General features: G+C 41.3%; 1 protein-coding gene across 3 annotated transcripts; it reads right to left on the bottom strand.

Moving 5' to 3' along the window:
* Nucleotides 1–272: 272 nt before the first annotated feature.
* On the bottom strand, nt 273–24,566 carry Pla2g12b (phospholipase A2 group XIIB). 3 transcript variants are annotated; one of them, XM_040273496.2, is made up of 4 exons: nt 24,194–24,566; nt 9,173–9,249; nt 4,452–4,617; nt 273–809 (listed from the first exon to the last, which is right to left on the bottom strand). In XM_040273496.2, exons 1-4 carry the CDS (start codon nt 24,402–24,404, stop codon nt 688–690), a joined length of 576 nt encoding a protein of 191 aa, XP_040129430.1. In that variant the 5' UTR covers nt 24,405–24,566; the 3' UTR covers nt 273–687. The 3 variants fall into 3 exon arrangements, with proteins under 3 accessions (XP_040129430.1, XP_005325981.1, XP_005325980.1); XM_005325924.5 differs by having other exon boundaries at nt 273–806; nt 9,161–9,249; nt 24,194–24,564; XM_005325923.5 differs by having other exon boundaries at nt 9,161–9,249; nt 24,194–24,563.
* Nucleotides 24,567–25,074: the final 508 nt, after the last annotated feature.

The following is a 25,074-nucleotide window of genomic DNA, read 5'->3' as shown; positions in this document are numbered from 1 at the left end:
CTATCAAGTGCAACTCAGAACTTAGCATGACTCTCACCGCACTTAATACCCGGGATACCAATAGGGGCGGCCATGGAGGAAGAACTGGCACCTCAGAGCCCTAATTCCAGCTGGCCTTCATCAGGTAAGCCTCTGACCCCGTCCCCTGTTTTTCTCTCTTTGGCTCCAGTGGAAATCATGGTTGTCATTGGGGAACTTACCGGTATGGGTTCTGTTCTCTTCTAAGTGAAATGGAAAGGTAAGTGATAATGGAATTCATTCATCTCTTCAAGTTTTCTAAAAAGTACACTTTATTAAACGTGAGGTGCTGGCTGGCAACTGAAGCATGGGCCAGAGGAAAGTCACTGCTTTGCAACTGGTTGGACTCCCCCAAACTTCACTTAGGAATGTGAGGATCAGGTCCAGGGATAGGAGGGTTTGCTTGTAGTTTCATTTTTAAGCTAAGAACTGAATTCCCAGGCACCCGTGCCTTGGCTGGGAGATCAGAGTTCAAGTGAAGAACAGTTTGCAGTCTCTCCACATCTCTTTCTCAATTTTCCTCGAGTGATTCAACTTGCTGTTTTCCTTTCTCCTGCTTTATGGTATCCAAACTGGTGGAAGAAAGGCTGACACACATCTACCACGTCAGCATCTCTGAGACTTGACAGCTGTGGGGTCACTCAGAACCAGGGACGGATCAGTTCATGCTCATAATTCTTCTTTCTCCTCTTCTGCACAGATGCAAGCTGCCCGTTGGCTATTCATAAAGGGCCGGCAGCCCAAGGTCCATACAGTATTGAACACGGTGTCAGCCAGAGAATCACAGGCTACTTGAAAAAGATGAAGAGAAATATAAAGGTGAACACGGAGGACTATCCCTAGTGGTATCATTGTGAGGGGACAGTGTATTTTCAAAGATGACATGATACTCTCTGGGCTTCATGTCAAAGTGGGGGCAGTCATCTGAATACAGAATTAAAAGGAAAAGCAGACATTTAAGAGAGACTTGTTTTAGAAAAACAACCATCCATTCCAATAAAGCAGAAAACACTTTGAGGTGTTAGTAATCGGAATCTCCAGTGCCACTACGTTCACTGTTTCCCAAGATACTCCCTCAGATAACACTGCCACTGTTTTCCTGTAGCTTTCCCTGTTCAAGTAAGTTCAATCATTCTCCTATTGAAAAACACTTGAGTGCATGACATGTCTGTCAGCCACTCTCTTAGGGGCCAGGGATACACAGACAAAAGGTATCATCCCCAACTCAAGGACCTCACCAAGAGGTAGACAGGATGGGCAGGTCCACAGAGAGTTCCACTACACCATGATGAAAGTAACCCCAAGGCGGTGTGGGAGCCGCCAGCAAAGGTCTCTAATCTTTTGGGGGCAAGGGTTCTGAGGGAAGGCATCTCAGAGCAAGTTTCAACTTTAAGAATGATCAGGGAAATGAAGTCCTGAAACATGCTTCAACGTGCATGAATCTTGATTGTGGAATTTACTACAATCATATAGTAATAATGACAGAGTGGCACTGACATGGATCAATGGACTAGAATTAAAAGTCTAGAAATAAGTCCTTACATTTATTATCATTTGATTTTTGTCAGAGTGCAAAGACCAATTTAATGTGGGAAAGAACAGTCTTTTCAACAAATGATGCTTTAACAACTGGATGTCCACATAGAAAAGAATGAAGCCAGACCTTTTCTCATGCCATAAACAAATATTAACTCAAACTAGATCACAGACCACAGCTAAAACAATGAATCTCTAAGAAAACACCAGTAAATCTTCTGGACATTGGGTAGGCACCCTTATTACTACACAGGACACCAAAGTACAAGTGGTTAAAGAAAAATAAATAAATAAGTTGAACTTAATCAAAATTTAAAACTTCTGTGCTGCAAATAATACCATCAAGAAAATGAGAAAAAAATAGGAGAAAATATTTGCAGATCGTATCTGTTGAAGAAGAACTTGGAGAACTTTTATAACTCAATAATACAAAAATTAAAAACCCAATTTCAAAGGGTCAAAGGATCTGAATAGACAGTTCTCCTAAGCATATAAGCAGTGGTCAGTAAGCACAGAAAAAGATGCTTGACATCATTAATTGCCACCGAGGTGCAAATCAAAACCACAATGAGGGACTGGGGTTATGGTTCAGTGGTAGAGCGCTGGCCTAGCATGCACGAGGCCCTGAGTTCGATCTCAACACCACATAAAAAATAAATAAATAAACAAAATAAAGGTATTGTGTCTAACCAAAAAACAAATATTAAAAAAAAAAAAAAACGGGGCTTGGGTTGTGGCTCAGTGGTAGAGCACTCGCCTCGCACGTGTGAAACCCTGGGTTCGATCCTCAGCACCACATAAAAATAAATAAACAAAATAAAGATATTGTGTCCATGTAAAACTTAAAAAAATATTTTAAAAAACCTACAATGAGATACTACTTCACAAGCACTAGGGTCTATAATTAAAAAAAAACAGATAATAACAAATGTTGGTGAAGATGCAAACATTTATACATTGCTGGTGAGAATATAAAACGGTGCAGTTATTTGGTAAAACAGTTGGCAATTCTTCAAATAATTAAACATAGAATTATTCTATTACCCAGCAATTTCTCTCCTAGTTATATTCCCAAGAGAAATGAAAACATAGTTCCCCACAAAAGCTTGTACATCAATGTTCATAGCAGCAGTAGTTTAGCCAAAAGATGGAAATAACCCAAATATCATTTGATGGGTACATGGATTTTTTTTTAAATTTTTAATATTTATTTATTTTTTTTAGTTCTCGGCGGACACATCTTTGTTTGTATGTGGTGCTGAGGATTGAACCTGGGCCGCACGCATGCCAGGCGAGCGGGCTACCGCTTGAGCCACATCCCCAGCCCCCTGGATTTTTTTTTAAATGTTAAAGCCATACAATGAAATATTACTCAGCAATTAAAAAAGATTTAAATACTGATACTTTGTACAACATGGATAAACCTTGCCAAATGAAAGAAGTCGGTCACGAAAGACTGCATATTGCCTTCTTCCACTTAAATGAAATGTCAGAATAAACAAATCTATAGAGTAGATTCTTGGTTGCCCTGAGCTGAGCAGGCAGTTTGGGGAGAGATCACTAATAGCTATGAAGTGCCTTTTTGAGGTGATGAATATGTTCTGAAACTTGTTGTAGGGCTGATTCCATAATTCTGTGAAAATACTGACAAGCATTTTAAGTGAGGGAGTTGTATATGAATTATAGCTTAAAAAAGCTGTTTCAACACCACCAACAAATAGATAGATGGTCAGGGTGTTCCAAGCAGAGGGGCAGAAAGGTTAGGGTCACCAACTCAAGTGGTTTGCAGTGGCAGCTGTCAGGAGAGAAATCCTGAATATCCAAAGTATTGGTGGAGGAGGTGAGCCAGGGCTGAACAGGAAAGTGCCACCTATCAAGAGAAGACTACTGAAAGACTTTAACAGGAGAGGCAGGGTGGGGGCATGTTGAGATGATCAGATTCACATGCTATAAAAATAGTGCGGATCCCAGTGGATAGAACAGACTGGATGGGAGACTGGGTTAATCTGCAGCAACCAGGCAAGTGGGATTTCAAGGAGATATTTTTAGGAGAAAAAAATCAATAGGACATGGCTTGGAGGAGTCACTTGACCCGACCTGAGATTAACAGCAGCTTCCTTTTCACCCTTAGTAAATGCAGGCTAGAGTGACTGTCCCTTTTACAGGGCCCAATTAATTATTCACGGTTTCAGGTCCTTGCACTTTCAATCTAGGACTACACTCCAGACATCGATCCAAGAGTCTTTCTCCTGCTGGCATGCTCTGTGGTATGAGGCCAGCTTTATAAGCCTGCATTTCAAACTTTACCATCTAAAACTATAAAATAATAATACCTGGATATAATGTCTTGGCTTCAGAAGCTGAGAGATTAAAACTAGGGAAATAAAATCACAGAGTCAGTGCTGGAAACGGAGTAGCTAAGTAGTACTTAAAAATAATGATTCTAAAGCACATAGAAGCCTTTACTCCTAAAAAAAGTTTTCAAAAAAATTCCTACCCTGTTGAATATATATATAAAAGGGCTTAAAGCAAATTGAGTGGTCCTGTTATGCAGCATGACTCTTTATGTGGAAAATTATTTAGCAGTGGAGTGGATAGCCCAGTCCAGTTGGGCAACTCTTCCTCCTGTCTTCAAGGGCAGACTTTTATTTCTCTGGGAAGGCTCTGGTGTGGTCCTGCCACCAGAAGCAGCGCCAGCAGCCCCTGGGCAGGACAGCAAAGCACTTTTGTGAACAAGTGCCCAGAATCTTCCCTCACTCTTCCTGCATAGTCCTGTGTTCCAGAGAGCAAGCTCCATGAGCCCTGGCAATCTCTTTCTGTAAAGGGGGCCCTGGCCACCTCTCTGTGTGAAACAAGATCAAAACCCTGTCACCAGTGAATGTCCTTAAGACACCTACCTTCCACGTTGGAGACAAAGCCCAGGCTCCGCTTAAGGTCAGAGCAGATCGAGTGCAGGCACCATCGGAATTTTGCATCACAACGATATTTGTTGGCACCGCAAGTGTCATAGCAGACGTCCAGCTGGTTGCAGCACTTGGTCATGGCTGGAATGCCCAAGTCCATCTATAAAAGGGAAGAAGAAAAAGAGAAGGACAAAAGTGCCACGTTTAGACCAAAGACCTTAGAAAACCTCACCCAGCTTGGGACTGATCCAGTTCTCAAATGCTGTTACATATTCAGATGGATTCAGAAACTCCAGTGGCCGAGTAGGACAGCCTGAGGGGCCTGGGCTGCTAGGTTTGGATTATTATTTGTTTATTAGTTTAACAAACAATGCTGGGCCCATTTTTTATCTTTTTCTCTAGAGATATCAGTAATTTTCAAGCCTGCAGGCAGCTACAGTGACGAAAACAGAAGCCAGAAGGAAAGTCAAGAGCACAGAGTCACTGGGCCTCCAAATTCCATAAACACTTAGGTTAACATTTCCATCTAAGATTGTGCTTGAGAAAAGGAGTCCAAGACTAAGAAAGTATTAAAAAATTCCTCCATCAAGAGATCATCAGCCAATGAAATGCCACATCATGTATAACCATAAGAATGAGCTCCTAATAAGTTATACTCCATGTATGTACAATATGTCAAAATATGCTCTAGAGTCATGTATATCTAAAAAGAACAAATAAAAAAAAATAAAGAACTTTGTGAATCAGAAAAAAAAAAAAAGAGCTCATCAGTATTTCTCAAGGACCCATCCCATACAACAAAGTGGACTGTGGTCAAACAATAACATTACGTAAACACACACACACACACACACACAGTGTTCTATAAACAACTCTGAATGTTGTGGCCTAAGTAACTAAGGTCATTGAATGCCACTCTTAGAGTTATGAAAAAGGAATTTATTTTTAGATGGTTTTAAAAGAAGATAGAAAGGATTTTTAGAGACGAGGACTGACTTAGGATACAGAAGATAGATAAATGAGCAGATCATATGAGAGCAAATCAATTTAGGTCTCAAACATCTTAGCAGGCAATAACGTGCGCGTGCGTATATGGGTGCATGTATATTTAAAAACCTTTTCAGACTGTTGGGGTAGCTCAGTACTAGAGCACTTGCCTACTATGTGTTAGGCCCTGAGTTTGATCCTCAGCACCACAAAATAAAACAAAACAAATTTTTTTTTTTTAATTAGGAAGAAGGTCAAGTTGATGGATAGCCTGGACTTCCAAAGTAACTAGTTAGATTTGATAAGGAATCTTGAGCAAGGAGGAGACATGATTAAAAAAGTGACCTAAGAAGAGTAATCACTCTGTGATGTATAAAGGATTGGGAAAAGTGTATCTTGATGTAAGTGGAGCATTTCAGAATCTTTTGCAGTTTTTCTAATAAATTAGACTTGGACTTGGATGGGAACTGAGTAAATCTGGCTCCAGGGTATGGGTGAGGAGTGAATATCCAGTGATTATAGATCCTTTCCTCTAAGTTATACTTAAATGTTAAAAATTAAGGAGCTGGGGATATAGCTCAGTTAGTAGAGTGCTTGCCTTGCATGCACAAGGCTTTGGGTTTGATCCCCAGCACCAAAAAAACAAAACAAACAAAAAAATTAAAAATATTTTTAGTTGTAGATGGACACAGTACCTTTATTTTATTTATTTATTTATTTATATGTGGTGCTGAGAATTTAGCCCAGTGCCTCACACCTGCCAAGCAAGTGCTCTGTCACTGAGCTATAACCTCAGCCCAAATGTTCTCTTATTTGAATCTTTATTCCATTTTCTATATCTAATGCAGCACAAGGACTTTAGCCATTAAAAATGCCCTTTTAAGCTGAAAAATGTTATCACATTAAGAGTTAATCTAACACATTAGATGAGGCAAAGATCTGGATGCTACAATTCTGGATAAACTCCCATTATCTGATACCTAAGGTAAAGGATTTTGCTGTCCCTGTTGGGAGTCACCCTGGCTCCAAAGACTAACTTCCCCATCCCCCCCGCCCCCAGAAGAGCCGTCCAGTGGTGAGCCCTGCTGGCTCACATGATCATTACCCACCAATCAGACTAGCCCTGCTGGTTCACATGATCCTTACCCACCAATCAGACTAGCCCTGCTGGTTCACATGATCCTTACCCACCAATCAGACTAGCCCTGCTGATTCACATGATCCTTACCCACCAATCAGAAAGCACCGCATGCCAACTGTCAAACCCTTCAACCATTAAACTGTCATAACTGTCAAACCACCCCCAGCTTTATAAATATGCAGAGCTGTTCCTCAATAAACGGCAACGAACCCTGATGGTTCTTTCAGTCCCTCTCCCCTCAACTAAAAATACATAAGATGGAAGCAGCTGTGTATTAGATGACTATAGTAACTGTTGGGAGTCGCCCCAGCTCCAAAGACTAACTTCCCCATCCCCCAAGAAGAGCCATCTAATGGTGAGCCCTGCTGGGTCACATGATCCTGCCTTCCAATGGTGAGCCTTGCTGGCTCACATGATCCTTACCCACCAATCAGACTAGCCTTGCTGGCTCACCTGATCCTTACCCACCAATCATACTAGACTATCCCTGCTGGCTCTCCTGATCCTTACCCACCAATCAAAAAGCACCCCATGCCAACTGTCAAACCACACGCTCCCCCCCCCCTCTATAAATATTCAGAGCTGTTCCTCAATAAACAGGCATTTTTCTCTGACAGCAAGCCTTGATCGTTCTTTTAGTAACCATCATTCAATTTGATTTAATTGGAGTTCTTGAACTAGTTCTAAATAATAGAGTGCATACCACTTGTTATTTTTTTCCACTTTCAAATTTGTGCATTATAGTTGTATATGATGATGGGGTTTGTTGTTACACATTTGTACATGCACACAATGTAACAGTACCACTTTGGCCAATATCACTCCCCAGCCCTTCCCACTCCCTGGCCCCTTTCCTCTACTAATCTCCCTTAGATTTTTATGAGATCCCCACCCCACACCTTTCTTTCCCTATACTAGTTTCCACCTACGAGAAAAAACATATGACCCTTGACCTTCAGATTTGGCTTATTTTGCTTAATATAATGGTCTCTAATTTCGTACATCTTCCTGTTAATGACATAATTTTATTTTTCTTTACATACAAATAAAACTCTTTATCCATTCATCAGTTGACAGACACCTAGGCTGGTTTCACAGTTTCGTTATTCTGAATTGTGCTGCTATAAACATGGATATGCATGTATCAAATATGCAGACTAATTCATTAGGATAAATACCAAGGAGTTATACTGCTTGTTTTTTTAGTTGTTAGTTTTATAAATAACCAGGACTCATTTTCTACCTATTAAATTGATAGCCAGAAATGCATGGTTTCTGTAATATAAATATGTATTTGAAAGAATTTTCAAAGAAAATTTCTAAGAACATTGGTGTTCATAACTTTCTAATGGTTGTTGACAAGGCTGGGCACCCAGGTTGTGCAGGACAGAAGGGATGGATATCTTGGGGAAGGTTCCCCAAGACATATGGATTTATATGTTTATAAAGAAAATGTAGTCAGTGGCAGTCAAAATTCTTTTTCTAACAAAATCAGTATATTAAGATGTGCTTCTGACATATAGATGAAAATCATATTGAGGAAAGGGGATTCTTTTATAATTTGTATGAAATGTCACACAGGTGAGCAGCATTTTAATTAGAAGAATAAACATTATGCTGCTTAGAAAATTATTGCAAAGGAGCTGGATGTGGTAGTGCACACCTGTAATCCCAGCAGCTCTGGAATCTGAGGCCCAGGATCACGAGTTCAAAGCCAGCCTCAGCAACTTAGTGAGGCTCTAAGTAACTCGGTGAAACCCTATCTCTAAATAAAATACAAAAAAGATCTGGGGATGTGGCTTAGTGGTTAAGTGTCCCTGAGTTCAATCCCCACTACCAAAAAAAGAAAAAGAAAGAAAGAAAAGAAAGAAAATTATTGCAAAGTAAAATCTTTAAGTCAGTAGAAAAATAAAGTGTGGCCTTATTAAGACACAATGCAAACTCAGTTTATTAGGAAATCCCTCTAGCTACATTTTACATGAACTTCCTCTTCTATAATAAAGAAGGTAGAAGAGCTCCTAAAAAGTCTAAAAGGAAACATAGGGGGGCCGACAGTTTGTGAAAGAATCAGTGGTGTCCTAATAAACATTTAGCAAGTAGCTGGGGGTACAACTGCACATTTCTTTGATGTCAATATTCCAAACATAGCTGAGTTGACACTATCAATGTAAAATTAGCGGCTTGCAAAAGTCAGACTGATATAATTAAAATAACCAGCTCTCAGTAGCAGTACCAGGACATCACTGAAATGGCTCATTAATTTAATTTAAATAACTCAAACTTGTCAGATCTATTTTAAATGATGTTTTGATACCCCAAGTGTGGGATAATGTTTTCAGTGGTGATTTCAAAGTTCTAATCCACTATCAGAGGTTTACCTGAGGGACAGTTACCTCTGAGATAAGGAAATCAGATATCTTCTTTGAGAATTTTCTCCCTTCCCCCAGATCTAATTAAAAATACCTAATTATGTTACCCAGTGAGACTTCATAAATGATCACTTCCATCAGCAATATCTCTTGGATTATTCTTAGTTAAACCCAACCAACCAAGATGTAATGCAGTCAGTACATACACTTTCTGGTACCTTGAGACCCAGGAAATAGGAGCTGCAGCCGTTGGGCTCCTGGGGTTTGTAGCCAGGTCTGGGCATTGGTGCCTTTCCTAGCAGGGGCAAGAGAGGAAAGAAGCAGGAAGAAATATTTAGAAATCAAATATTTGGGAACATTCCTTAGGTAAAGATTTTCTAAAAGCATATTCTGTTTTTCCTTTAAAAGTTATCATTCCTCACCAGATATTCATATTAAATAGGTGATGACAAGGATGATGTCATAAAAGAAAAAACTTCAGAAAAATTCTCTGCTAATCCCAAAGAATTTTATGAGTACTTATTTAATAACAATTTTTAGTTCTAATGTTTCTCCAGTACATGGCATTGAAGGCTTATGGCAAAAGCAAGCTAACTTCATGGTTTCAAATTCCTCTGGCTGCTATACAACCATAGGCCTTTATGAGTGGAACACCAACTGGTCACATGCTCACGGAATCGGAATTTTAACAGTATTGCAAAAGCATTTAAGACTGACTTGATGGGCTGGGGTTGTGGCTCAGTGGTAGAGCACTCACCTAGCACGTGTGAGGCCCTGGGTTTGATTCTCTCAGCACCATATAAAAAATAAGTAAAATAAAGGTATTGTGTCCAACTACAACTAAAAAAAAAGTATTGAAAACAAAAAGACTAACTTGAGGCCAGGAGCAGTGGCACATGCCTGTAATCCCAGAGGCTCGGGAGCTGGGGCAGGAGGTTCGTGAGTTCAAAGCCAGCCGCAGCAGCTGAGAGAGGCCCTGAGCAACTCAGTGAGACCCTGTCTCTAAGTAAAATATAAAAATGGGCTGGGTATGTGGCTCAGTGGTTAAGTTCAATCCTCAGTACCAAAAAAAAGACTGAGTTGAAGAAGTTTAGTAAGATTCAATAAGAATAAACCAAATGATATTAATCACAAAGCAAAGAAAACATCCAGTGCAATATTTTAGGCATTTGAATCATTGAACAAAGCAGAAACAGTCTTTTTTTAAAATATTTTTTTTAGTTGTAGTTGGACACAATGCCTTCATTTTATTTATTTATTTTTATGTGGTACTGAGGATAGAACCCACGTGCCTTGAACATGCTCAGCAAATGCTCTACCGCTGAGCCACAACCCCAGACTCCAGAAGTCTTAAAGTTCTGACTTTCTTGGCTTCTCCTACATGGCTTTTGAGTTGTTCCGTGATTTGTAAATGTGCAGAGAGAAGCTTTGTCACATGTGTCAGTGGTGATCATAACAGGTAAAAATAATCTTGACCTGAGGTGACTTCATGACAATCATCTGCAATGAGCATTTTAACCCATTATCCCAGTAAGGAAAATGAAGATTAAAAAGTTGCATACTTATCTAAGATCATATAGTAAGTACGGGAAATAGGTATAAATTCAGATTTCCTGTTTGTCTCCAAAGGTTTCACTACATCTCTGCCTCTTTGCGGGGGTAGAGAGTTACCAGGGATTGAGCTCTGGGGCACTCAACCACTGAGCCACATCCCCAGCCCTATTTTATATTTTATTAGAGAAAGGGTCTCACTGAGTTGCTTTGGGTCTTGCTCCGTTGCTGAGGCTGGCTTTGAACTTGAGATCCTCCTGTCTCAGCCTCCTGAGCGGCTGGGATTACAGGCCACTGCACCTGGCCATGCCTCTGACTCTTTTTAGGAGATGCAAGACGAAGCCCAAGACTGAGCAAACACCATAAGAATGAATTCTCAGAGTGAGGCACATGACAGGTAGGTTGGTTTTCTTTAATATTCTTCCACCAGGTATTTTTATTTTAAATTGTTCATAAACATATTTATGAAATGTTTCAAAACTGAATAAAAAAATCAGAGAAATAGACACTCATCTGCTCAGCATTATAAACATAATACACATTCGCATTTGCCAACCTTATTTAAATTAAGGCATGGGTGCAGGTTTGGGTACAGTTGAAGCCCCTTTGCACCAATCTTCCTATTTTAATTTTTAAATAATAAGTCTGTGCTTTTAAATTGTTCCCTCCTTCATAGTCCTCAAAATTGTCAGGATTATTCTTGGACCTTCACTCTTGCATATGAAGTTTAAGAGTCAACTTAATAAATCATATAAGAAATATTGTCAAGATTTTGATTAAAAATCCATTGAACTTATAGATTAATTTGGAGACAATGGACTTCTTAGGATATTCAGTCTTCTAAACATGAGCATAGTACTGCCCTCTTTACTTAATTCTTCCTTTAGTCCTTCAATAGAGTATTATGAATTTCTCCATATTTCCATTTTATCTCTTATATACCTGTATTATTTAGAGCCTCACACAAGATAGAAAATCTCATCCACGGGCTGGGGCTGGAGCTCAGTGGTAGAGCACTTGCCTAACACGTGTGAGGCCCTGGGTTCAATCCTCAGCACCACATAAGAATAAATAAATAAAGTGAAGGTATTGTGTCTGAATACTACTAAAAAATAAATATTAAAAAAATGTCATCCAGGAGTAAGGCTAATCAGGCTAGTATGGGAAATCTGTACTTTTCTGAAATCCAGGCTGCTTCTAGATTTCTGGTCTACCAGCCTTAGTGTGTGTTGTCCTGGCTCTCCTATCCAAGATGGCACCTCACTGCCCGCTCCATGTCCATATGACCAGCAAGAGGGTGGAAGGAGTTAGAAGGGTTAGTTCTCCTCTTTAATAAACATACTTTTGAACATTACACACGTCACTTCCTCCTACTTCCCTTTGGCTAGACCTTAATCAAATGGCAACTCCTAGTTGGAAAGGTGGGCTAAGAAATGAAGTCTTCATTCAATATAAACAGCCAGGAACCTAGCAGAACACTGAGAGGAGGATCTTATTACTACAGAAAAGGGAAGAATGGATATTAGGGGACAATAAGCCGTTCCTGCTACAGTATGCTTGGGTATTTGATGCCATGGTACAACATGAGGTCCAAGATGTCCAAGATTGTGGTCCACGTTGTCCCCAATGAGCCCCATGTTTTGGGGTTCATACCCTGTGTATTGTCACAGGATTAATTTGTGTGACCAAGAGAATATGGCAGAGTTGGAGGTATGTGCTTCTAAGATAAGATTATAAAAAAACTGTGACTTCTGGGGTTGGGGATGTGGCTCAAGCGGTAGCGCGCTCGCCTGGCATGCGTGCGGCTCAGGTTCGATCCTCAGCACCACATACCAACAAAGATGTTGTGTCCGCCGAGAACTAAAAAATAAATATTAAAAAAATTCTCTCTCTCTCTTAAAAAAAATGATCTGGTCATCTCACATAAACTACATCATACAGAATATGGCCTTTTGTTTCTAGATTCTTTCCCTTAACATAATGTTTTCAGGGTTTATCCACGTGACAGTTTCAGTACCTCATTTCTTTTTATTGCCAAAAATTATTCCATTATATAGACAGACCACATTGTTTAATCATTCTTCAGTTAATGGACATTCAGATTATTTTCACTTTGGGTTATTATGAATAATACTGCTACAAATATTTAGATACAGGTTTTAGCGTGGACATAAACTTCTTTTCTCCATAGGTGTGAGACTGCTGGTCATAAGGTCACTATTTAACATTCTGAGTTACTAACAGACTGTTTTCCACAGTGGCTACATTTTTACATTCCCATGAGCCATGTGTGTGGGTTTCAGTTTCTCTACATTCTAACACTTGTTATTATCTATCTGTTTGATAATGGCCACCCTAGTGGGTATGAAGTGGTGTTTCATGGTAATTATTATTTGCTTCTCCCTAATGATTAATTATGTTGAGCATCTTTTCATATTCTTATTGGCCATTAGCATATCTTCTTTGGAAAAATATTTATTCAAATCTTCTATCCAATTTATAATTGTGTTATTTTTCTTTTAACTATTGAGTTGTCAGAATTCTTTATATACATTGTAAACAAGAGCTTTTCAGATATATGATTTGCAAATATTTTCTCCCATTCTGTGTGGTATCTTTTTTTGTTTTCTACTTTCTTGATGAAATCTATTTATTATTGAGATGAAATCATGTAACATAAAAATTTCTTTGGGGGGGGGTACCAGGGATTGAACTCAGGGGCACTAAACCACTGAGCCACATCCCCACCCCTATTTTGTGTTTTATTTAGAGACAGGGTCTCACTGAGCTGTTTAGCACCTTGCGATTGCTGAGGCTGGCTTTGAACTCATGATCCTCCTGTCTCAGCCTCCTGAGCCACTGGGATTACAGGCGTGCACCACAGCACCCGGCAAAAATACATTTTAAAGTATACAATTCATTACATTCACAACGTTGTAGAACCATTGCCTGTAATTCCAAACATTTCCATCACTCCCAAAGGAGACCTTGTAGCCATGAAACTGTCATTCCCTTTCTCAGTCAATTTGGGGTGCTATAATAAAAATACCATAACAAATAAAAGTTTAGACTGGATGGCCTAAACAACAGAAATTTATTCCTCAAAATTCTGGAGGCTGGGGTTGGATCAAGGAGGCCAATTTTGAGGGAGTCTGGGAAGTTGGAGACTGTCCTCTGAGGGATTGAAAGAGCCCTTCCTCCACCCTTTACAAGAACCTGCCCTGCGAATGGGGTTGTGGCTCAGTGGTAGAGCGCTCACCTAGCATGCACAGCACCACAATAAAGATATTGTGTCCACCTAAAACTTAAGAATAAATAATTTTTTGGGGAAAAAAAAAAAGCCTGCCTCTGCTCCTAGGAATTGCCTCTCCCTACAGGGAGCTACAAGGTTGTTAATTAATGTGTCCTGGGCTGCTCCATCCTGTCCAGTCCCCTTCAGTCCACTTGTCCCACCTTCTGGCTACCCCACTGAGCCATCAAGCATTGCCTGGGCCTAGTCTTCTAGGCAGGAAGGAGAGAGATAGGGGAAGAGAGCAGGAGAACAAAGGAAGCCTCGGACTTCTCCCTGGAGGAGTCTTTGTTACTCCTTTTAAAAATAAACCCTGCTTTATATGCTTAAAAAAAAAAAAATCTGGAGGCTGGGAATTTCAAGATCAGGTGCCCGCAGACTCAGTGTCTGAGGGGGGCCTCTTTCCGGTTTGAGGATGGCTGTGGTCCTCTTGTTGTATTCTCATGTAGTAAAGAGAGAGCTAGGCCCACTTTCTCTTCTAAGGACACTAATCCCATCTTGGGGTCTCACTCTCATCCATACCTCATTACCTCCCAAAGGCTGTGCCCCATAATACAACCCCACTGGGGATTAGAGTTTCAACATATGAATTTGTCAGGGACAGGGACACAAATGCACTCCATTACACGCCTCATTTGCCCCTGTCCCCAACCCCTGGAAACCACTAATCTGCTTTCTGTCTCTGTGGATTTTTTTTTTTTTTTGGTACCGGGGATTGAAGGGGGAGGTCGGGGTGGGGTTACCACTGAGTCACATTCCCCAACCCCCTTTTTTTTAAAAGTATATTTTAGGGATAGGGTCTTGCTGAGTTGCTAAGGGCCTTGCTCAGTTACTGAGGCTGACTTGGAATTCCTGATACTCCTGCCTCAACCTCCCGAGCCACTGAGATGACAGGCATGTGCCATTACACGCGGCAGATTTATCTGTCTTGATATTTCAAATAGATGAAATGGAACATGTCTATTCTGTGCCTGCCTTCTTTCACTTAGCATAATGTTTTCAAAGTTCATCTATATTGTATTATGTATTAGTATGGTTGACTAATATTCCATTTTATGACATTTACCACAGTTTATTAATTCATTAATGGACATTTGGATTGTTTCTACCTCTTGGCCATTATGAATAGTGCTGCTATGAAAAACTGTGTAAAAATTTTGCTTAAATATTAGTTTTCTGGCTGGGGAGTGGCTCAGTGGTAGAGTGCTCACCTAGCATGCGTGAGGCACTGGGTTCGATCCTCAGCATCACATAAAAATAAAATAAAGGTATTGTGTCCACCTACAACTAAAAAATGAATATTAAAAAATATCAGTTTTCAATTCTTTGGGTTACAGATCTATGGTGCAGAATTCCTGGCTTGTAAAGTCTCTGTTTAACTTTTTGAGGAAACAATAGACTGTTTTCCATAAAAACAATATAATTTTTTTATTCTTACCAGCAGTGCACAATGATTGCAAGTTTTCTTTCCTCTCTCTCTCTTTTTTAGTTGTTGATGAACCTTTGTTTCATTTATTTGTTTTTGTGTGGTGCTGAGAATTGAACCCAGTACCTCACACATGCTAGGCAAGTGCTCTACCACTGAGCCACAACCCCAGCCCACTGGCTGCAAGTTTCCTACAGCCTCATAATTTCACTATAGTGAACCTAGATGTGGAGTATTTCTCCTTATCCTGCTTGGAACAATCTGAAGACCTGAGTGTCTTTGAATTCTGGAAAATTTGTACCACAAGCATAAATATTTTCTTTTCCTCTTTGTATTTAATTTTTCCTCTTGGGCCTCTCTTAAAAAAATATTTGTTTTAATTAGTTATACATGACAATAGAATGCATTTATGCACTTTGAGATATCATACACAAATGGGATATAATTTCTAATTTTTCTGAGTGTACATGTTGCAGAATCATAATGGTCATGCAGTCACATATATACAGACAGTAATAATGGCTGTTTCATTCTACTATCTTTCCTGTCCCCACATCCCCTCTGCTCCCCTCCTATCACTTCCCTCTACCTAATCTAAGGTAATGATATTCTTCCCTAGTGGCCCTCACCCCCACCTCCCCCACCTCTCTTTACTACATGAGAATACAAGAAGAGGACCACAATTCAATATTGTTAATTGGCATCCACATATTAGAGAAAACATTCGGCCTTTGGTTTTGTGGGATTGGCTTATTTCGCTTAGCATGATGTTCTCCAACTCCAATCGTTTACTGGCAAATACCATAATTTCACTTCTCTTTAAAGCTGAGTAATATTCCATTAAGTATATATATCACATTTTCTTTATCCATTCATCTATTGAGGGACACCTAGGTTGGTTCCATAGTCTAGCTACTGTGAATTGAGCTGCTATAAACATTGATATGACTGTGTCACTGTAGTGTGCTGATTTTAAGTCCTTTAGGTATAGACCTCTAGGGCCTCTTATTCAGAATGTTCAATCTTTTTCATCCTGTCCTTCATGTGTCTTAATTTCTTTTTCATAGTCTTCATCTTTTTCATATATGTACTTTCATTTCTTCTCTGTGCATTGGCAATCTTCATGAAATGCTTTTTCCGTTTGACTAATTTTCTTTAAATTGGCTAATCCTGCTATTTAACTCACCCACTGAGATTTTTCTTTTAAAAACTATAACTTTCATTTCTTAAGAGTACTATTTGATTCTTTTAAATTTGTGTGTTCATTTTCATTGAATTCTATTAAAATCATAATTTCTATTTCTCTTATTTCTTTAATAACTGCAAATGTTCTTATTATAATATTATCTTCAATCCCTGGGATGCCAAGTCTCATATTTTTAGTGTCTATAGATTCTCTCACATGGGCATAGTTTTTTAAATAGGAGCTCATTTTCAGTAGGCTTGGTTTTCTGGGGGAATCGCTGTGTCCTGGGTCAACTAGAGAGTATTCCTCAATGCTTCTGTGGCCCCGAGAGGGCCAAGGTAGATGGGACATCAGTATTTATGTCAACTGCTTGGCTGGGCATGGTCACACCGGACACTTTTACATTCTGTATGAATTCAGACTCCTCACATGTGCACAGACATGCCTGGAGTGGTGACATTTTATAGGTATTCTTTATTCCACCTGCAGCCCCAGGTAGATGGGAGGCTTCCTTGGAACACTGGGTGGAGCTTTTAAAATCCCTTTTTTGAGGGGTTGGGGGGTACTGGGGATTAAACTCAGGAGCACTCAACCACTGAGCCACATCACCAGCCCTATATATGTATATTTTTTAATTTAGAGACAGGATCTCATTGAGTTGCTTAGTGCCTGGCCTTTGCTGAGGCTGGCTTTGAACTCACTATCCTCCTGCCTCAGCCTCCCTAGCCACTGGGATTACAGGACTGCACCACCACGCCCAGCTCTGTAATCCCTTTTAAACAGACTGGGCTGTGACTCAGTCGCTCAGCTCCCTGCAGGCTGTTGGGTTCCGCTTCCCCATCTCACAGGTGAAGGTTACAGTTGATCAATAAAGTCCTGTGGTGTCTCCTGTGTTCCCCACTAAAAAAATCTGAGGGGGACAGTAGCTACGTCTCCTGTTCTCCAGCTCAGCTTTAATTCTCTTTGTTTTGGGGACTTGAATATTTCCCTTTACTTCATTCTAGTTTGAGCGTGTACTGTTTTTGATGTTTCTTTTCAATCCAGTGTTTCTTGTTATTGGTAATGGACTTAATACTGGAGTCTGCCAGCCCACCAGCCATCCCAGTAGTACTGTTAAAGTTCTTGAGAAATGTCATTTGCCATTGATAGTGCCATTAGCCTGCCGTGTGGGGCAGGGGGCACAGGGATTGGGGGAATAGGTAGAGTATATTAAGCAAAATTTATAATCAAATTACACACATGAAAACAACCACACCACGCCACACAATTAAATGTGATTATTTTTTAGAAGTGAGACTACAGTGATTTTAATGTTTTAAATTTTTCTTCAGATTATTCTTTTACAAATAGTCTACATATACTGTGTTTATAGATACCAGAAAGAAAATTCTTAAGTTGTTTTTTTTTTGTTGTTGTTGTTTGTTTTATTTTGTTTTTAAGACAGGGTTTCATTATTGTTGTTCAGGCTAGCCTCTAACTCCTGGGCTTAAGTGATCCTCCTGCCTCAGCCTCCCAGGTAGCTGGGACTACAGAAGGATCTGCCACACCAGGCAGGAAGAAAAATTTAAACAGATAGACAAATATCTAAATTTGACAATGTGGCGTCTTTTTAATAGCTTTGCTAGTAAAGGGCATTGGCAGCACATTCCTACAGTTTCCTGGGTTACCCTTGGTCTTTCTGCACCTGAGAACACACAGATAAAACTCTAATATCACAGTCTGAAAGATAATGGAATAGCCAGGTGTGGTGGCGCACGCCTGTAATACCAGCAGCTCAGGAGGCTAAGGCAGGAGGATCGTGAGTTCAAAGCCAACCTCAGCAAAAACGAGGCACTAAGTACCTCAGTGTCTCTAAAGAAAATACAAAATAGGGCTGGGGATGTGCCTCAGTGGTCAAGTGCCCTGAATTTAATCCCCAGTATCTGCCACCCCCCCCCAAAAAAAAGATAATGGAATGAAATTCCTATCTGGCCTGCAGGTGGTGAAGATTATTTTTATTATATTTAATATTTTCTGTTAATATTTAATGTTAACTATAGGAATTCTACTTAAGAGAGAAGATTGTTAGTGTAAAAACAAAAGAGGATGGTTTGAGTCTAGGCAGAAATAATATACCAGATCCTCAAATTATAGTTGAGTGGTTTACAGCTTGATGCTTTAAGTCTAAGCATCAATAATGTGCTATATCCACAACCTGCTTTTATTTTCTGGCTCAGACTGTTTACAGGAGCAGTGGGCTGGCAACTTGCAATGCTACTTTTGGGGTTGGCAAGTGATGGCTAAGCCCAGGCCACTGCCTGTTTCATGTAACCTGCCAACTCAAAGTGGTTTTTCTATTTTTCAATAGTTGGGGGGTAAAGTCAAGACAAGGATAATATTTTATGACATGTGAAAGTTATATGAAATTCAAATGTTAGTGCCCATAAAGGAATTTTATTGGAACACAGCCACATTCATCTCTTATGTATTAGCTATGGCTGCTGTTACAATCTTAAAGTGAGGATGGTTTTGTAATCAAGAACTAGAACTCAGAGGCTGTAAAGAAAGAGACTTGATTTGATCTCATAAAATTTAAAACCTTCTGAATAAAGCGAAACACCATAAAGACTTGAAAGACAAACAGGAGGGAGGGTGGGGGCAGAGTTAGCCATGAAACCCAGGCTCTCCGTCCAGCCACGCGCATCGCCTCCTGGGCCAGCCTCGCTCCATTCAGTTTCATCGCTGAAATGAACAGTAAAAACTTGTGGGGCTTTCCGTCCCAAGTCAAGGGTAGTGACTGTGACCTTCCAAAAGGCTGGATCCATTCTCCCCACCCAGCTGGTTCCCGCAGAGGTGCTGGAGAGGAAGCTCCTCAAGTGCTTCCTGCCCCCAGAAGCACTTGAACTCAGCCTGACACACTGACAGATCAAAGCAGGTACAATGGACTCTGTGTTTCCATCGCTAAAATGGACTAAGCCACTGCAGGAGGTGGGGTGACCCACTTGGCCTGTTTTGCCTGGGGCTTTCCCTGTTTAGTACTGAAAGGCCCCCAGCCCAGGAGCTTCCAACCCTCTCTAACCTCAGCCAACTGGGAGGTTGGCCACCTTAGCACAGGGGCAATATATGTGCTTCCAAGGCTTTGAATCCCCTGGAGAATCTGTTGAAGGCTGTGAATTCATTCCTTTTAAAATACACAAACTCACACTTCATAAAAATTTAAGATTTCAGCAGATAAAGCTGTCTCTAAAAATCAAAACAAAAAGGCTGACTTGCAACAAACTAAAAAACTTCTGGACAGCAAAGGGAACAATTAACAGAACGGAGAGACAATCTGAAGATTGGGAGAAAATATTTGCAAGCCTTACATCTGATAAGGAGCTAATATTCAAAATAGTAAAAGGAATCCAAACAACACGAGAGCAGGAAAACAAATAACCTGACTTGTGCATGGGAAAGGATATAAACAGACATTTCTCAAAAGAATGGCCAACAAGTACATGAAAAGATGCTCAGCCTCTCCAGTCACCATGGAAAGGCAAACTAAAACCACAACGAAGGACTTAAAATGACCATTATAGAAAAGACAATGGATACCAAACGTTGGTGAGGAGGTACACCATTGGTGAGGTTCCTCAGAAACCTGAAAGTTGAACTACCATATAATCCAGAAATCCTACAACTGGTATATATCCAAAGGAATTAAAATTACCATGTTCCTTACAGCTTTATTCACAATAGCCAAGATATGAGAGCTAACCAAGTATCCATCAACAGATGACTGGATAAAAAATAAATTGGTGCATATGCATAATAAAATACTCCTCAGCTTTATAAAAGGAAATCCTGTCATTATTCACAACATGTGTGAAGCTGGGGGACATTATACTGAGTGGAATAAGCTAGAAAGACAAACAGTATATGATCTTCCTAGTATGTGACCTAAAAATAAAAATTGATCTCATAGAAACAGAGTAGAAAGGAGGTGACCAGAGGTTGCAGGAGTGGGGTGGGGGGAGGAATGGAGACAAAGGAGATGTTGATAAAAGGGTACAAAGTTCCATTTATGCAGAAGGGATGGGTTAGTGATTTATGGTCCATCATGATGACCACAGCTAATGACGATGTACTGTAGATCTCAAACTTGTGAAAAGAACAGGTTGTTAATATTCTCACCATAAAAAAATAGGTTGGTGAGGGGATGAGTATGTTAATCAGCTTGAATGAGTCTTTCTACAAAATACTCATTTATCAAAACATCATATTGCATTTCATAAGTAGACACTATCTGTCAACCAAAAAAAAAAAAAAGATTGATGTTTAAAGATACTTTGAAGATTTTTTCCCCCTTAGAACTAAATCTAAGAAGAATTCATCTCAAGGTCCTTTTATTAAAGTGTGACAGTGTGAACAGTATGTACAAGGCACAGAAACTCTGCTCCAACCACCCTTCTCCAGAGACCTTTGTAGGACAGAGAACATTTAAATTGTCATTGCTTCAAGGCATTTCTCCCCAGAAGCTGAGGGGATTCTGTTCAGCCACTGGGACTTGGGGAAGAACCTGAATGCAGTGAACCTGTTTGCTACTGTCTTTCTGATGATATTTATAAAATGTTTTGGAGACCTACCATTCTCCATACATACCAATAATTCCTTATATACTATCTTTAATTCTCACAATAACCTTGTGAGATAGGTAATATTATTAATATTCTTTTAATACCTATGAGGAAACTGAGATTAAAAGAGTTAGGAAAATTGCCCAAAGTAACCAGCAATAGGATTTTCCCCCCAAATTCAAACTCATGAATTATTTGTTACTAGAATTTCTCAAAGTTTGATTCAAGGATCACTGTTAAAAGTGCAGCTCAGTGGTAGACCACATGCCTAGCATGTGTGAGGTGCTGGGTTCTACCCCAAAAAAGTGGGGCTCCAAGGTCCTACAACAGACCTACTGGAACAGAATATCTCTGGTGTAAGAAAAGAAATATATATTTTCAAAAATGATTCTCAAGGAGATCTTGTCTACTGGTAATAGATCCCCTTAATACCATCTGTGCTGTGTATGCTACTGAATCTCATCATATCTTTTTTAAATATATTTTTTAATTGCAGTTGGACACAATACCTGATTTCACTTATTTATTCTTATGTGGTGCTGATAATTGAACCTAGGGTCTCGAACGTGCGAGGCAAGGGCTCTACCTCTGAGCCACAACCCCAGCCCTCTCATCACATTTATAGCCCAGTCCTTTAAGTACGATTTTTGTGTGTTGACATGGAAATGAATTGCTTTAACTACATGAAGTGTGGAAAGCTATGTGAACAAGCTACAATGGGCTGCCAGAATACAAACCCACCTTGACCTGCTTAAATAGTTTAACCTAGCCGCCGGCATTGTCTGAGAGTGACATCTTGGAATAGTGTGCTCTTTTACCTTGTCCTTTAAGTCACCTTGAAAACGAATCTCCAGTTAAAATACTGATGTCTGAGTCCAACCCACAGAAGTTCTGATTTAACTGGTTTGGTGTCAGATCGTTTTAAAAAAAACACTTCCCCAGCTGATTCTAATGTGTAGCCTGATGGAGAACCACTGCTTCACACAGTGAAAAGCACCTATCAGAAGTAACGTGTCTTTTTCTGGTACGCTGTTGCTAAAATGTTCCTTCTGGTGAACTCAGTTATTAAAGCAGTTTTTTGTTTTTTTTCCTTGTGGACCCAGGACCTGCAGCATCAGGACCACTTAAGGTGCAAATCCTCAGAAACGCCAACTATCTGGCCACACCCACCAACCAGAAACGTTAGGGGGTGGGGCCAACTGTTTAAATGAGCCCTGGGGCAGGGGGTGTGGGAAGTGTCCAGACAGCCGCAAACGTGGGAACCACGCTTCAGAGAGAGAGAGGCCTTGTGCACGAGGTATGTCACAAAGCAAACTAAAAAGAACCTGGGACACCGTGATTGGGTGTTACCTGTTGCTTGACTCACAATCAACTTGGGAAGATATTCTGTCCTGTTTGGGCACAGTCTCCCCGGCCTCAGCTCCCCGGGGTTCCAAAGGTAACAAGGCTTAAACCCCTGTTTTCCTAAGTGGCTTTGGGCCTCTCCTTGAGCGGGTTCTGTTTTGCACAGAGTGAGTGCAGTTATTTGCCTTCTGTTTTCTCTCTGTTGACTGTTCCCATCCCCCACCAGTTGCTGCTGACCTGGGCCGAGGCAGGCTAGAGGCTGCCACAAAAGTTTGATAAAATCTTTTGATACCATTTTGTTAGAAGAGGGTTTGGTTCTAGATATCCTAAAGAAAAAAAAAAGCTGTAATCTATTTGCTAAGCCACAGATATTAGTGAAAACACCTGTGTTGGCTCAAATGCCTGGAGTGGGTTAACCCTTTCCTGCCTCATCAGTACAAACTGGGCCATGTAATCCAGACACCGGGCTTCTGCATTTTCAACCCACCCTGGATGAGTCTGTGGCTCAGGGTCCAGGTGGATCCACATACAGACCAGGCTGCTAGCCTGTGAAATTTTCACTGAAATGCAGTGTCGTTTTTAACCCTTGTGTCACTATATGGTTAAAACTTCTTTACTACAAAACTTTGGGTCCTGAAGCAATGGTTAACCATTCTCTCTCAGTTACCTTTAAGTGTGTAAGGAAACCTTCTCTCCTGCTAGTGGTGAATCCAAGTATGTAGCTTTTTTTGTTTGTTTCTGGAAAGCGGGGTTTTATCTGTTGAGTGTTTGGAGAGAATATTTCTCAAGCCTGTTTTGTTGCTGGGCTAAATTATTGGCTTGCCATTGTCAACTCGAATCCCATGAGGAAACACTGGATAAATGACACCACCAAACTAATGGGACTGTCAACTCCAAAAGCATTCTCAGGCTGAGAGGACAGCTCAGTGGTAGAGCTGTGCTTAGCAAGCGCAAGACCTGGGTTCAATCCCCAGCACCACATTTAAAAACATTTTTCCTCCACTAATGAAATCACACCACCTCACCTGTGGGAGGCCCAGGGCTCTACATTCTGTTTCCCTTGTTTTGATTGACTTCTGAGCAGAACCAAGGGAGGACTGGCCCCAGGGGCTCCTCTTGGGGAGCTTGATGTGTACCCTGGCTTTCATTCACCCTGTTTGCAACTGAGGCAAGAAACGGGTACCAGCTCCCACTGACCCACAATTCTGCTTCTGGTGCTTGGTTTGAGGAACAGCACCTGGAATCCCGGGTGGGCAGCAAGCCTCCCCAACCCCTGCTACCGTGGCTGACTGGGGCAGCAGGGCAGGAACCTCTACTTAGGGAGACTTGGCAAATTGATGCCCAGAGGAAGGTGTGAACTGCAGCAGGGTAAGGCAGAATCTTTTCCAAGCTTTTAGAGACACAGAATAAGTCTCACTTCCTGGCAGAATTCCCTCCCAAGCTATGCTTGTCTTTTTCATCTCTAACAAGTCCTCAGAGACCCTCAGCTCCCTCTTCCCACTCCTTGCAGCCTTTCTCTGCCTCCCAACAAGCAGAGTAAGACCGCCCCTGGGAAGGTTTCCCTGATAAAATACAGGAAGCTCAGTGAAATTGGAGTTCCAGATAAACCACAGATGATTTCTCCAGAGAAGTAGATCTCAAATATTTCACTGGACACACTTGACAACATTAGTTGTTTATTTGAGTTTCCGATCTCACTGGCTGTCCAGCATTTTTACTTGCTCAATCTGCAAACACCACCCAAGAGGTGGAGAGTGGGTGACTGACTGCGGCCCGTTGGGGCTGCTGATGGGTCCCCGTGACGGGTCCCCCTGACCGCTTTTACAGGAAGAGAAACCGCCCACTCACCGTATCGGCACCTGTACTGACAGACTCCGTTCTTCCCTCCCAGCAGCTCCAGAAAGGAATCAAAGTAGCTGTTGACCGACTCGAAGCTGCCCCGGAGGTGCCGGAGGCCCCAGTCGGAATAGGACTCCTCTGCCTTGGGGCTGGGGTCGCTCTGAGCCAGGCCCCCTCCCAGGCTGAGCCATAAAACCAAGAAGCTGACGGCTGGCTTCATCTTAGACGGGTAGAAAGGCAGAGTCCTCTTCCCCAGCCCCCGCCGGTGTCCCAGGAAGTCCAGGTCCTCAGCCCACCGGCCGGATGTGAGGCAGGACAGGGACGGGACTATCGGGCACTCTCGATCTGTGTGCTCCCCAGAGGTGGACTTTAAACACGGCTCTGGAGGCTGGGATGAGATCAGGGCAATTAGAGGGCAAAGGTGAGGCAGTGGGAGGGCCTGTCTGAGGGATGGCCAGGGAGAGAGAACACTTAAAGTGGATGTCACAGCTGGGGACTGGGGAGATGCCTGCAGGAGCCGGAGCAGCCCTTGGGAGCCTGTTCCTGGGGCTGGTGAACCTCGGTGAACCTCGGGGCCAGCCTCTTGACCCAAGAGCTGATTCCAAGGTCCTAGCCACACCTCTAAGCCAGTCACCTGGTCTCTGGGGAGATCCAGGAGGGTGTGTAAAGGGCCCCAGGTGGGTTGACAGGGTCACCTTTACCAACAGTCAGGAGTGTGCGGTCCTCGGTGGTGTTCCACAGGACTTGGGATTTGAGGCCTAGCTTCTCTCCTGGGATCTCAGATTCATAAATCTGCTAATTTGGCAAAGGTCCTAGATGAAGCCATGCCCGTGCTGGGGCCTGGTGGTCACTATTTGCAGCACATTCTGTTGCTATTCAGCAGTATTAGG

Source organism: Ictidomys tridecemlineatus, chromosome 1 (genome assembly GCF_052094955.1).
Source record: "Ictidomys tridecemlineatus isolate mIctTri1 chromosome 1, mIctTri1.hap1, whole genome shotgun sequence".
Lineage (NCBI taxonomy): Eukaryota > Metazoa > Chordata > Mammalia > Rodentia > Sciuridae > Ictidomys > Ictidomys tridecemlineatus.
Note: the sequence above shows the minus strand (reverse complement) of the source record. Positions and strands in the feature narration are given on the sequence as shown.